We start from the raw sequence: 14,756 nt of genomic DNA, 5'->3' as shown, positions 1-14,756 counted from the left end.
AAAGTTTAAAGCAATATTAGTTCCATCCACCAGTGATCACATTTAAAGTGGGTTTGGTTGTTTTATGTTGAAGCAACTCATTTTCAAGTATACGTGTTTATTTTTAACATCAATAAATGTCAAATGTTATGCCAATAATAACAAAATCAATTTTTACCAAATTCTGCAATTCACTGTACATTCAATTTTTAATGCTTGCATTCCCTTACTCATTTTGATCATCTGAATAGATTTTCAGATGATGATCTGCTCAAATTTTAGATTTTATTTAACAGGTATTAAAAGATCTCCAGGAAAAATGAAAGTGTACTGCCATACAAGGATATTATATTTAAAAATAAAAGTATAACTGAAATTAGTCATTTTTTTCATACACAAGTTGCAAAACATTTTGAATACCTCTCATATAGCAATACCTACCCTTGCCAGTAACATGACCATGCAGATCTTTTCCTGTAGGGTGTTCAGCTATGCTCTTAGTAAAGGATGAAAGTGGATCAAAATCGGAATCCCAAGGATGGCAGTGCAGTATCGTATTAGCCCTGTCAGGTTCATCTTTACTTGAAGTAGTGCTATAGAAAGAACAAAAAAAATATATATATTTATACTTCCCTACTTGCCCATTTTTCTGTCTTCTTGTTTCCATTTTCTTGTTATTCTATTCAACATATGTAGAAGCAATATGGAAAAAAAAAAAAAAAAAAAAAAACGACAAGATTGGATGCAATGGTCATCTATTTTTGTTCCTTGCTTTGTTTGTCCTATATCTATTTCTTTTGTGGTTGGTTTATCATATGATTTTAGTGATATTTCACGCTTTTTTGGCCTTGGCATGGGCAGGTGGTGCTAGTCTAAATTTATTATTTATTGGCTTATAACTTTGGTTGTATTTGCCCCTTACTTAATATTTTTCAAAATTTTTGGATATGTATTCCTTCCACTTTCTTTCCATTTCTACTGCTGTCCTCATTATTTATTTTGTTTCTTTATTCATTTTCTGCTTCCCCCCCATATTGCTTCTATATATTATGCAATGTGTTGTTGGATATTGCTTGTGCAGCGACTTATGTGCAAGTCATCTCTTTCTTTCTTTATTTTTATAATTAAACATTTTATTTTTACAGTTTTATTTATAATGGGTGCAGTAAGTGCTAGTTGCTTTGCACCACTCATGCTGCCTTCTTTAATCTGTTTATTTTCTGTTATCGACTTCATCTCTTTCTTTTTGACAGCAGTATGGTCTAGAAGTGAGTGCTTAAGCTATTCTGTTCTTACAGTTTCTGCATTAGGGCTGCTGTGTTGTAAGATTATTGCTTTGGCATGCTGGCATCTCAGTTAATGTCTGTTTCTCTCTTTTTGCAGTAATCTGCATTACATTCAAAATGCAGTTATGTTCACTGCTGTTGTATCCAGGGTCTTCTAATGAGATTGGATGCAACGTTCACCTATTTTTGTTCCTTGCTTCGTTTGTCCTTTATCTATTTTTATTTTGTGGTTGTCACTTTTTTGGCCTCAGCATGGTCAGGTAGTGTCAGTCTAAATTTCTTATTTATTGACTTATAACTTTGGCTGAATTTACCCCTAACTTAATATTTTTCAAAATTTTTAAATACATGTTCATTCCATTTTCCATCCATTTCTTTTTCTCTCCCATATTGCTTCTATATATTATGTGATGTGTTGTTGGATATTGCTTGTGCAGCCACTTGTGTTCAGATCATCTCTTTCTTTCTTTCTCTATTTTTATAATTAAACATTTTAATTTTACAGTTATATATAGTAATGAAATACTTTAGAATGTCCAAAAATGGTAAGAAATAATTGTACTTTTCAACAGGTTGATATAAAAACCAGAATTAATGAACTGCTGCAAAAGATCATTAACCTGTATCTATGAAGCCTTGAAAGCACACAATTTTTTATTTTTTTTTTATTTTAAATATTACAAAGGAATTCATTCATAAAAGATATGTCCATATAAGGAGGGAGGGCAAAAAAATTTAAATATAAGAAAATGGGGAGGGGAATAATCAAATAATCATAATATACTAATTTGTTTATTTACTATAAAACAGTTTACAATTCATAAAATTTATTAAAACAGAAGAATAGCAATTAGTGACATAAAGGTAGGTATTAACATCACCAGGACCGAATATAAATGGTAGATGAAATTAAAGGTTTACAGTATGACTGTCAAATACACATTAATATAGGCATTTCTTAAAATAGGCAATTAATGTATAAACACAAAATCATCAGAACAGCAATGTAACAATACGTACAAAATGACAATTTCTGTAAATGACATTTTGCAGTGTCCCTTTAGAAATTTATGTGACTTTTAATGCATCAGCAGCTAAATAAGTTGAATTTCTTTTCCCTCAACTGGTATAAAACTGGTTACTACCTCAACATATAGAACAGTTACCAATAAACACTGAAGCAAGTAGTATGTTACCAGATTCAATCCACTATGCTAAATTAGTTGCTATTCCAAAAATGGAGTAACCATTCAGTTTCATTCAATATTTTAAAATTGCACCTCCACTAATCCCATTCAGGCCTACAAAATGGTGCAAGAAGCATGCCTCACCCAATCCTCGATTTGGACTAGTCTACACCATACCATCACACTATTTCAGGCAGCTTCTGAATACTAATCTCCAAATCTGCATACTTGTTTTTTACCTAGTCTGTAAATCCTATGGCTACCTTGGAGCAAGTTTGGCCCCACAATTTAGGCAAAGTTAACTTCTTGCTCATATACTATATGGCTCAGCAAAGAAGTTTTTTTTTTTTTAATATAAAGGCCATTATTTTTATTATTAAAAAGTATTTGTTTTTATTATTAAAAAGTATTTGTCCGGTAACTAAAAAAAAAAAAAAAGAACACACTAAATACAAACTAAAACGGACAAACAAAAAATTCAAAAATGATTCAGAGACATGATGGTTTCTAACCATCACACATTCTCTGAATTTTCAGTTACCATTATTGTTGAAACTTGGTTTTTTTCTAAATTGATTATTGCTGACTGTTTATATGGAAACACTGCAAACATAAGCAGGTCCAGTGTTACCTCTAATTCTTACAAACATTAGCATATGTAAACCGCACTGTGAAAATGGGATTACTAAGTAATTAAATTGTTTATTAAGATACATTAATGTACTCCTTATCAGCTCTCCTTGTAACAACTGCAAAAAGCTGCTACTGTCCCCCACAAGAACATTGTCATGCATTGTTGATGCCTATAAAAGCTACCAATGTGGAACTTAAAAGTTCACTGCTCCATCCCAAACAAAATTTCTGGGTGTGCCACTGAGCATGAGCCATACTTATAAAAATCTATGAAAACAAGACCTGACTCAAAAAGGAATGACCACTGCATCTCTGGTCTGTGTCATATTAGCTAATAGTATTAGCGGGTAGCTAATATCAGGGAAGTGAGCCTAAAAAACTTCAAGGGTTGTGTTAGGGTTGTTAAATATACAAGAGCAGTAAATTTTAATTGTTTATACAGTAACGTTAGAAGTGTCGTCAATAAAATGAGTGAATTCGAACTGCTGGTTAAAACAAGTAACGCGGACATAATAGGGCTTACAGAGACGTGGTGCCACCAGGAAATTGGGGATGATGAGTTCCAGTACGGCTTGTATAATGTATTTAGGAAGGATAGAGTAGATAGAAGGGGTGGTGGGGTAATGCTTCTTATCAGAAGCAGCCTGAGTGCGACGATAGCTTTCCCCTACGGATTCAGACATTTCACATGCTAGTATAGAGTCTGTGTGGTGTGAGATAGTTGGAAACAAAGGTATAATGTGAGTAGGAGTAATCTACAGACCAGGTGATTGTGAAGATTATAACAAAAGCCTCTACATGCAAATGGAATGGGCAAGTAAGCGTCAATGCCTTATTATGGGTGATTTCAATTTGCCTCTAATTGATTGGAGTAAATGGGAAGGAAACTCGACATGGGGAACAAAATTTTTAAATTGACTAGATGACTGTTATTTGTATCAACATGTCAGGGAAAATACTAGAGAAAAGAATATCCTAGACCTCATCATCACACATGAATCAGATGGCGCCTCCGTAGCCAGGTGGGAAGGAGCAGCAGTGTGTAGCACACGCTTCTTGATTAGACCGGGGTTCGAGCCCGTCACCACCAAATGCGGAGGATGCGGAAAGGTCAGGGAATGACCACCGCATATCCCGGAGCAATATGGCCTTAGTTGCTAATGCTCCTAAAAACCAAAAAACAAAAACAAAAAAAACAAAACATGAATCAGATGACATAACAGGACTGACAGTAGAGGAACCAGTAGCAGGAAGTAATCACGGAGTTCTACGGTGGATGATGACGAGAGAGGTAGCAAAAGTAAAAGGCAAAGGAATGGGTTTTAATTTCAGAAAAGGAAATTACGATGCCTTAAGGTATTACATGGCCTCTATTAACTGGATAGATATCGCGCAGAGAATGAATACAATTGAACTGTGGTACGCTTTTAAAACATTAATCACAGATGCCTTGAATGCATATATATATATATACCATTAAAAAAATACACCGTGAGAAGGGTTCCAAGTTGGATGAATAGTGAAGTTGCCACATTACTTGAACAGAAAACGGTGGCATGGAAAGGTTACAGAGCAATAAAAAGTACTGAAGCCTATAACAGCTACAAGGTGATGTGTAATAGAGCCACAGAAAAGGTTCGACAGGCAAAGGCAGTTTATGAGAAATCACTAGCAAACAGAGCAAAGGGGGGGGGGGGATAAAGAATTCTTCACATATATAAATGCCAAGAAGAGCAGGACAAACCAGATCGGACCTTTACGTAAGGGAAAGGGGATAGTAATAAATACACCAGCTGAGCTGCCGTTGCAGATGAACTCAACAGTTATTTTGCATCGATATTTACAAATGAAAAGCCTTTTGTGGCAATGGGAAATTGTGGGAGCGAAGTTAAAAAATATGTAATTAATGATATTGAAATTTCGCAAGATTATTTAATGAAAAAACTTTCAAGACCACAGACCAGTAAGGCTCCTGGAGTTGATGGAATATACCCTATAATCTTAAGGGAGGCGGCAAACGAGTGCATTGAACCATTGAGGCTAATTATGCGAGCATCACTAGACTCTAGGGAGATTCCCTTGGATTGGAAAAGTGCAAATGTATCTCCCATACATAAGGGTGGCTCTAAAAGTGAAGTTGGAAATTATCGACCTGTCAGTCTGACTTCAGTAGTAGGGAAAATCAGGAGGCAATGATCAAGGGTGGAATTCAGGATCATTTGGATCGAATTGAAATTCTCAAGGATACTCAGCATGGTTTTGTAAAGGGAAAATCATGTTTAACAAATCTGGTTCGCTATTTCGAAAGGGTCACTCACAAGCTGGATTTAGGGAATAATTTCGACATTGTTTATTTAGATTTCAGCAAACCTCTTGACTCAGTCCCACATGAGCGGTTGCTTTATAAGCTGGAACAGGTTGGAATCACTGGGAAAATCCTTAGATGGATAGAAGGATGGCTTCAGGGCAGGAGGCAGAGGGTTGTGATAAATGGCTATTCCTCAGATTGGGTTGATGTAAGAAGTGGGGTTCCCCAAGGATCGGTATTAGGACCACTGTTGTTTTTAATTTTCATAAACGACATTGATGAAGGGATAGAGGGCGTTTTGTCTAAATTTGCAGATGATGTTAAAATTGGTAGAGTAGTCACTGTCAAGCTGAGCTTCTTCAGAGAGACCTAGATAGACTTCAGGAATGGTCAGAAAAATGGTAGCTATGCTTTAATCCAACAAAGTGTAAGGTATTACACCTGGGAAACAGTAATCCCAAAATAACTTATTCACTTGGTGAAGTTCAACTAAACCCAGTATTGGAGGAAAGGGACTTGGGTGTTACGATACGGTCAGACATGAAATTCTCTGAGCATTGTAAACAGGTTGCAAGGAAGGCCCATGGTGTCCTATCGATGATCTATCGAACTTTTGCAAGTAGAGATAGGGACATGATAATCCCATTATATAAGGCTTATGTTAGACCACACTTGGAATACTGTGTTCAAGTATGGAGACCGCACCTAAAGAAAGACATCGAGTTTCTTGAAAGGGTGCAAAGACGGGTAACTCGCCTGGTGAGATCGGCAAAAGGGCGTCCTTATGAAGAAAGACTTCGAATATGTGGGTTGCAGAGTTTGGACACTAGACACCTTAGAGGAGATTTGATTGAGGTGTTTAAGGCTCTGAGAGGCATCAGTAAAATGATTGAGGACGAAATTTTCAAGATTATAAATGATGCTAGAACTAGGAGACATAAATTCAAGTTATGGGGGGAAATGTTTAGATTGGACTGCAGGAAGTTTTATTTTAGCCAGCGAGTTATAAATTACTGGAATAAGTTGCCTTCATGGGTGGTAGAGGCCGACAGTTTGGGGAAATTCAAAGGTCATTTGTATGGTATTTTCGGGTAAGGGAAGCGCATAGGATGATAGGTTTAATTTCCTTTTTTTTTGGCTGGTGCAGCATAAGCCATAGGCTTTCTTGCACCATGCGGCCATTACTAATACTATTATTATTGGTAGCCCTGATATTAACTATAGTTACAGATAAGAAACATTTGAGATTAAATTCAAAAAATAGTTCAGGAATTTAACATAAATAAAAAGATTATTTATATTATTTTTTTACTTAAAATGTGGCTAGGCACTTAACAGCCTACACAGTAAAATCAATATGCAGAATCATGTCATCATATCAAAAGGGGGGGGCACCTCCATAGCCAGGTGGGCAGGAGCAGCAGTGTGTAGCACACGCTTCTTGATTAGACCAGGGTTTGAGCCCATAACCACCAAATACGGATGATGCAGATAGGTCAGGGAATGTCCACGCATATCCCCGGAGCAATATGGTCTTAGTTGCTAATGCTCCTAAAAACCAAATAACAAACAAAAAAACAACATATCAAAAGGGATGCTAAAATGAAAATAAAATATATCTCTAAAAATGATACCTATTTCTAGTATGAGATTGAAGAAATTTACAGTGATTTGATTTTTTTCGGGTCTACAAACTTAACAAACTTAAGCATTTCATGTAATTTAATAAATTTTAATTTAAAGTAATTAAATCTTTCATGAGTGAGTTTCTAAATGAGTGCACACTGGTATAAACAATTCAAATGTGGAAGAACCTCACTGTATGATGAAGGAATCCTGGGTTGCTCAGCAACTGGTGTAACAGAAGAAAATGTGAAAAATGGCAATCAGATCTGTAACACAGGAGAATGTGGAATATGGTGATCTTCCGGGATTAATGCCTCAAACATTAGCAGTAGTAACAGTAATGGCAAATGATCCAAGCAAGCAAACTTATATAGCATCGCCAAAAAAAAACAGTACACCCATCCGTACCATCCAAGAATATGTCTAGTTCTCCCTTAAATTTTTTTTCAACCCATTTCCAACATCTATCTACAACCATCCTTCCTCAACTGGAATTTATGGCCCCTCTTGTGTAGTCTCAGCAAGCAGATGAATACTATTAACATTCAGCCAGTCAGAGCTTTAAAGACTTCAATCAGATCTACCTGCAGATGCCTGGTCTTGAGACACTGAAATCTGCAGAACTGAAGCCTTTCTTTCTAAGTAAGAGCACCCTTTTTTTTCCCTGCACCAATCTGCTGCCCTTTTCTGCACCTGTTCGAGCAGTTCTACATCCTTTCTAAAGTGAGGCCTCCAGACCAGTATACACTACTCAAGATGCGGCATAACCATAGCCTTATACAAAGGGATAATCACCTGTTAGCAAAGTTTCTGTATATCACTGACAAAACTCCATAAGCTGTCCTGGGTGCATGTCTGCACTGCTCAGGGAATTTCATGCCTGCCTGCACAATTACCCATAGATCTTTTTTATTCTCCACTACCCAGAATGTAGTTGATACAATGGTTTAACATTGTATCAACTGCAATGGTAGTTGTATTGTGTATCAGTAGCAATGGTACAATGGTTTAACATTGACAAATGCGGTGCCTTTCATTTGTCAATGTTAAACTTCGACTGCTATTTCTCAGCCCATCGACCCAATTTTCCTAGATTTTGTTGTAGTAGCTCATACTGATGACTGTAATTAACCACCCTGCTGACCTTTGTATCATCTGCAAAATTAGACATTAAGCCTGATATATATCTTCATCAATATCATTGATAAATATTGAAAACAACAACTGGAACCAGCACTAAACCTTGGGGAACTCCACTAATAGCATAAGTCCATGAAGAGCAGTAACTATTGATAACCACGCTGTCTTTTTTTCAGACAGGCCTCTGGGGTTGGGAATGTTCATGTTCATAATGACTGCAACGATACTACACCAACTGTTATAAACTTTTATTGAAATAAAATTTTAATTTATTTTATTTCAATAAAAGTTTATAGCAGTTGGTATAATATCATTGCAGTCATTATGAACTGTCTTCTTCCACTTAACCATCTTTTTATCCATAGCAGTAACTAGCCCTTAATGCCACATTGCTCCAGTTTGTATAGCAGTCTTTTATGTGCAAAAGTATCAAAAGCCTTCCTGAAATCTAAGTATATGATATAAAAATTATTTTTTGCATCCAGTTCCTCAGTCACTGCATCATAGTAATCTATCAGATTAGTTAAGCAACAATGCCTCCTTGACAAATCCATGCTGTGATTGCAGTATAATTGCATGCCTGTTCAAATGGTCCTGCATCACTTCTTTAACCAGTGATTTATTATTTTCCCTGGAAAAGATATTATGCTAACAGGTCTGTAATTACTCACGTTGCCTTTTGATCCCCCTTTATAAATTGGGGATACATTTGCATATCTCCAATCCACAGGAACCTGCCCTGATCCCAAGCATGCTCTCATTATGGCTAAGGCTTTGCTTACCTCCTTTGCTGACTTCATTAATATAATTGGATAGATACCATCCACCCCAGGAGCCTCTTTTATGTCTGTTTTATGTCTATCTTCAACAATTTCTCCTTCACTTTCCTTTCAGTTATCACATAGTCATTTAACTCCTTGTAAGAGTTTGATAAACTTCTGGCACCCCTACCCTAAAGAATTCGTCATGTGTCAATATAGATTCAAAATGCCCATTCAATTTGGCTGCAACCTGAGCAAGTTCATTAACAGTTAACCCACAGAAATCACATGGCCCAATGTGATTCAACCTTTTCCTTCTACTGTTAATATAAGCATAGAAGTCTTTGATGTTTTTCTTTACATTCTTTGCCAGAGACTTCTCATAATCTGCCTTAGCTTGCCTAACCTCCTCTGTGACTTAATTACAGACTAATTTATATATACCACAGGCATCTGTATCACCTGATAATTTATGTGCATCTCACACATTTTTTGTTTCCACCACAAGTCTCATCAGCTCATCTGATATCCATTTAGGTCTAAGCCTTGAACAGCATTTCTTTGTTGGTATGAAAAAGCCTAGTAGCTTCTTTTATTACTTCCCTGGATAGTACCCATTTAGAATTTGCTGTTTGTAACATCATCAGTTTGTCGCACTGCACAGAATTTAAAAACTGTCTAAGACCTCTGTAGTCACCCTTATAAAAGCAACAGCCTTTCCCTTTACAGTAGTTATGTCCTTAATTAAATTCCACATTAGCACACTGTGATTGCTGCCACCCAGTGGGTCTTTTACCTGCAGATTCTTAATACATGAAGAATCACTGCTGACAACCAGGTCAAAAGTACTGTTTCCTCTTGTTTCTTAACATGCAGCTGTAGAAAATAGTCATCCAAGAAATCCACAAAAGTCTTGCTAGTGTGTAAGTGACCAACCCACAACTTCCAGTCAACATCTGGAAAGTTAAAATCCCCCATTACGAGCTATTCTGATTTGCTGGACAACTATTTCTCTGTACTCCTTGTTTGGTACGTTTATCGCAGTCATTAAGCCTATAACACACTCCAACTCTCAATTTTGTTTTTCCAGCATTTATATCACACCAAACTGACCACACTGTACTTGTCACCCAAGTCAACTGCCTTAGATTTCATATTCTTCTTAACTAAGAGCATACCATGCCACCTCTCCTGTCCTGTCCTGTCCTGTTCGTCCCTGTATACGCTATACTCTCCATAATCAATTTCAGCATCACTTATGTCTGGGTCACACCACATCTCCGCTATTCCTACAATGTCTGCATTCAATGTCTTAATCAGTACTTCAAATTAATCAAATTTATTTACAATGCTCCTAGCATTAGTGTACATGCAAGTATATGTGCATGTGTTCTTACTCTTAGTTATCCTAACACAGCTTATGCAATTGAGGTATTAATCCTGGAAAATTGCGATATTAGTGTCAAAGAACTAGCTGAAGAGCCACAAATTAGTGTAGGGTCTGTGGAGAACATCATTTATCAACAGTTGGATATGAATAAAGTGTATATATACTCAATGGGTACCCAGATTTCTGACCCCTTACCAGAAGAAGGAAAGAGCACAACATGCACGTGAAATGCTGTCGATGTGCCAGGAAAAGCAAGAGCAGTTTTTTCCATAGCTAGTCACATTGGATGAAACTTTGATCCATCACTATGATCCTGAAACTAAACAACTGTCAAAACAATGGAAGCATGCAGAACCACCATCCACCCCCCACCTCCCAAAAAAAGGCACAGGTGCAATGAAGCATTGGCAAGGTGATGCTGTCAGTTTTTTGAGATCAGCATGGTGTAATACTAACAGATTACTTTCAAAGAGCTGTACTGTGAAGCAAAGTATTATTCCAACCTCCTCAAAAAACTACATGCTGCTATAAAAGAAAAACAAACATGGAAAGCTATCAAACGTTGTGCCTAACCTCCATGATAATGCCCCTGCTCATTCCTAGCATGCTGCAGTGAGGTGTTCCATGAATGTAGATTTGAAATATTGCCCCATCCTGCTTATTCCCCTGACCTTGCACCCTCAGATTTCTTTCTCTTTCCTGCCCTGAAGTCCTTTCTTCATGGAAAATGCTTTGCTGCTGCTTATGAGGTGATTTCTGCTGCTGAGTCATGGTTTGAAGGACAGTCAGAAGACTTCCACAAAACTGGCCTACAGAAATTTATTGAGGTGCCAAAAATGTGTCATTTTTGTCTAGTGACTATGTTGAAAAAGTGCAATACATGATGTTTGTTTCAACCTTCTATAACAACTACAGGTAGCCCTCGTTTTGCGTTAATTTGCAATAACACCAGTCACTAACTACAAGAACTATAACACATTATAGCTATAACAAGAATTATATATTCTTGTTATAGTTATAAAATTATAACTATAACAAGGCCATTTTTATTTTTATTTATTTACTTTTGCAATTTTTTTATAAATTGAAAGTTTAAAATCATCAGACAATTTATCAGCATCGTACCGTACTATGTATCATGCACTGTTCACGTGATCAAAGACAATCTGAGCCAATCAGCGATTAGCACGACCGTATCATAGCCAATCAGAGAAGAGAAATCTTCCTGCCCTCAAAGTAGCCACTCATGGATATGGGTGATAAAATTCCATACGGTGAAGCATGTTGGTGAACCATTTACATGTGTTGGAAATTTATTATGCTAGCATTTTTTATTAATTGTGCTATTAATAAATTAAATAATTAATAATAGTGATACCCATGTGCAGTTTTTACAATTGTGTTATAAAGTTTTTAATTTAATAGAATAAAGAGATGGCAAGGCTGGTAAAAGAAGTTCAATGAATCCTAGTGTATTAGTATTAGTAACGGCCGTATGGTGCAAGAAAGCCTATGGCTTATGCTGCACCAGCCAAAAAAAAAAAAAAAATCCGAACAAAACAATGATAAAAACAAAAAATAAATAAATAACTAAATAATAATAATTAATAAATAAAAAAATAATAATAAAATAAAAAATAAATAAAAAGGAAATGAATCCTATCATCCTATGCGCTTCCCTACCCGAAAGTACTATCCAGATGACCTTTGAATTTCCCCAAACTGTCGGCCTCTACCACCCATGAAGGCAACTTATTCCAGTAATTTATAACTCGCTGGCTAAAATAAAACTTCCTGCAGTCCAATCTAAACATTTCCCCCCTTAACTTGAATTTATGTCCCCTAGTTCTAGCATCATTTATAATCTTGAAAATTTTGTCCTCATTCATTTTACTGATGCCTCTCAGAGCCTTAAACACCTCAATCAAATCTCCTCTAAGGTGTCTAGTTTCCAAACTCTGCAACCCACATATTCGAAGTCTTTCTTCATAAGGACGCCCTTTTGCCGATCTTACCAGGCGAGTTACCCTTCGTTGCACCCTTTCAAGAAGCTCGATGTCTTTCTTTAGGTGCGGTCTCCATACTTGAACACAGTATTCCAAGTGTGGTCTAACATAAGCCTTATATAATGGGATTATCACGTCCCTATCTCTACTTGCAAAAGTTCGATAGATCATCGATAGGACACCATGGGCCTTCCTTGCAACCTGTTTACAATGCTCAGAGAATTTCATGTCTGACCGTATCGTAACACCCAAGTCCCTTTCCTCCAGTACTGGGTTTAGTTGAACTCCACCAAGTGAATACGTTATTTTGGGATTACTGTTTCCCAGGTGTAATACCTTACACTTTGTTGGATTAAAGCACAGCTGCCATTTTTCTGACCATTCCTGAAGTCTATCTAGGTCTCTCTGAAGAAGCTCAGCTTGACAGTGATCATTAACTACTCTACCAATTTTAACGTCATCTGCAAATTTAGACATCACGCCCTCTATCCCTTCATCAATGTCGTTTATGAAAATTAAAAACAACAGTGGCCCTAATACTGATCCTTGGGGAACCCCACTTCTTACATCAACCCAATCTGAGGAATAGCCATTTATCACAACCCTCTGCTTCCTGCCGTGAAGCCATCCTTCTATCCATCTAAGGATTTTCCCAGTGATTCCAACCTGTTCCAGCTTATAAAGCAACCGCTCATGTGGGACTGAGTCAAAAGCTTTGCTGAAATCTAAATAAACAATGTCGAAATTATTCCCTAAATCCAGCTCGAGAGTGACCCTTTCGAAATAGCGAACCAGATTTGTTACACATGATTTTCCCTTTACAAAACCATGCTGAGTATCCTTGAGAATTTCAAGTCGATCCAAATGATCCTGAATTCCACCCTTGATCATTGCCTCCATGATTTTCCCTACTACTGAAGTCAGACTGACAGGTCGATAATTTCCCACTTCACTTTTAGAGCCACCCTTATGTATGGGAGATACATTTGCACTTTTCCAATCCAAGGGAATCTCCCCAGAGTCTAGTGATGCTCGCATAATTAGCCTCAATGGTTCAATGCACTCGCTTGCCGCCTCTCTTAAGATTATAGGGTATATTCCATCAACTCCAGGAGCCTTACTGGTCTGTAGGCTCGAAAGTTTTTTCATTAAATAATCTTGCGAAATTTCAATATCATTAATTACATATTTTTTAACTTCGCTCCCACAATTTCCCATTGCCACAAAAGGCTTTTCATTTGTAAATATCGATGCAAAATAACTGTTGAGTTCATCTGCAACGGCAGCTGGTGTATTTATTACTATCCCCTTTCCCTTACGTAAAGGTCCGATCTGGTTTGTCCTGCTCTTCTTGACATTTATATATGTGAAGAATTCTTTATCCCCCCTCTTTGCTCTGTTTGCTAGTGATTTCTCATAAACTGCCTTTGCCTGTCAAACCTTTTCTGTGGCTCTATTACACATCACCTTGTAGTAAACCTTGTGTAAATGAAAGAGTGAAAAAGGCACGTCGATCTATCACATTGAAAAATAAAATGAAGGTTATTCGGAAGATGGAAGCTGGTGAAATCTGCCCTAATGTGTATATGAATATGCATCCATCGACTATTACTACAATTATGAAGAATGCTAATAAAATAAAACAATTGATGCAAAGTGGTAGGTAAAATTTTTGGTGCCTGGAATCTAACCGTCCTGTGATTTCCCATTGACTCCATGATATAAAGGGTTCCATTTACACTTGTCCACCCCATGAGCCGACCGGGCTAGCCAGGTGGGTAGAGTGCCTGCCTGGCAACCCAAAGGTCGCGGGTTCGATTCCCGCCTCGGGCTTGGATCAAAGTACTGCAAAAACCTTGGGAGGTGCACTATGGCCACAGAAGCCGATGCGCCAACAACTACCAAACAAAAAAAAAAAAAAAAAACTTGTCCACCCAGGAACCTAACCCTGGCATACATCAAGGACTACCTGTACTTCTGGGTGAATACAAATCTTCTTTGATCCCCCCTCCCTGTACATGGTTACCAAGCAGGTTCTCTCTACTGATTCAGATGGCAATGTTTCTTCAAACTGCTTAAATGCCAAACAGTAATTTTTGTTAGTGCATTAATATAACCAAACTCTATACTACATATATTTTTGTGAGAGTAGTGTTTCCCATATGAAAACTTACTGCTGCATATCATAGGGCACTATAATATTTGAGATTAAAATGGCAGAGTTCCAAAACTGCTAGCATAAATTCTGAACATGTACTTATAATCTTTTACATTTTCAGTTTTGTGGCTACAGGGATTAAAAAGATATGCAACTAAAGTAGTTCAATTAATAATAAAAATTATGTTATTAGAAATAATCCTTGACCTAGAAAATATCACACTTGTATGGTATTCCTATAAAATGACAATAGAATTTGGATTTAATGAATAAATATAATTC

General features: G+C 36.9%; 1 protein-coding gene across 1 annotated transcript in view; it reads right to left on the bottom strand.

Moving 5' to 3' along the window:
- Positions 1-14,756, bottom strand: part of LOC150087229 (dynamin-binding protein-like) — a 427,088-nt gene that overhangs the window by 313,199 nt on the left and 99,133 nt on the right. The window contains exon 5 of the mRNA XM_090372415.1: positions 421-572. Within this exon, the coding sequence (XP_090228541.1) occupies positions 421-572 (152 nt within the window). The remainder of the gene's footprint in view (positions 1-420; positions 573-14,756) is intronic.

This window comes from Mastigoproctus giganteus, chromosome 4 (assembly GCF_048544385.1).
Source record: "Mastigoproctus giganteus isolate SK-2022 chromosome 4, ASM4854438v1, whole genome shotgun sequence".
Classification (NCBI taxonomy): Eukaryota; Metazoa; Arthropoda; class Arachnida; order Uropygi; family Thelyphonidae; genus Mastigoproctus; species Mastigoproctus giganteus.
The sequence above is the reverse complement of the archived record's forward strand: the minus strand, read 5'-3'. Positions and strand labels throughout refer to the sequence as shown.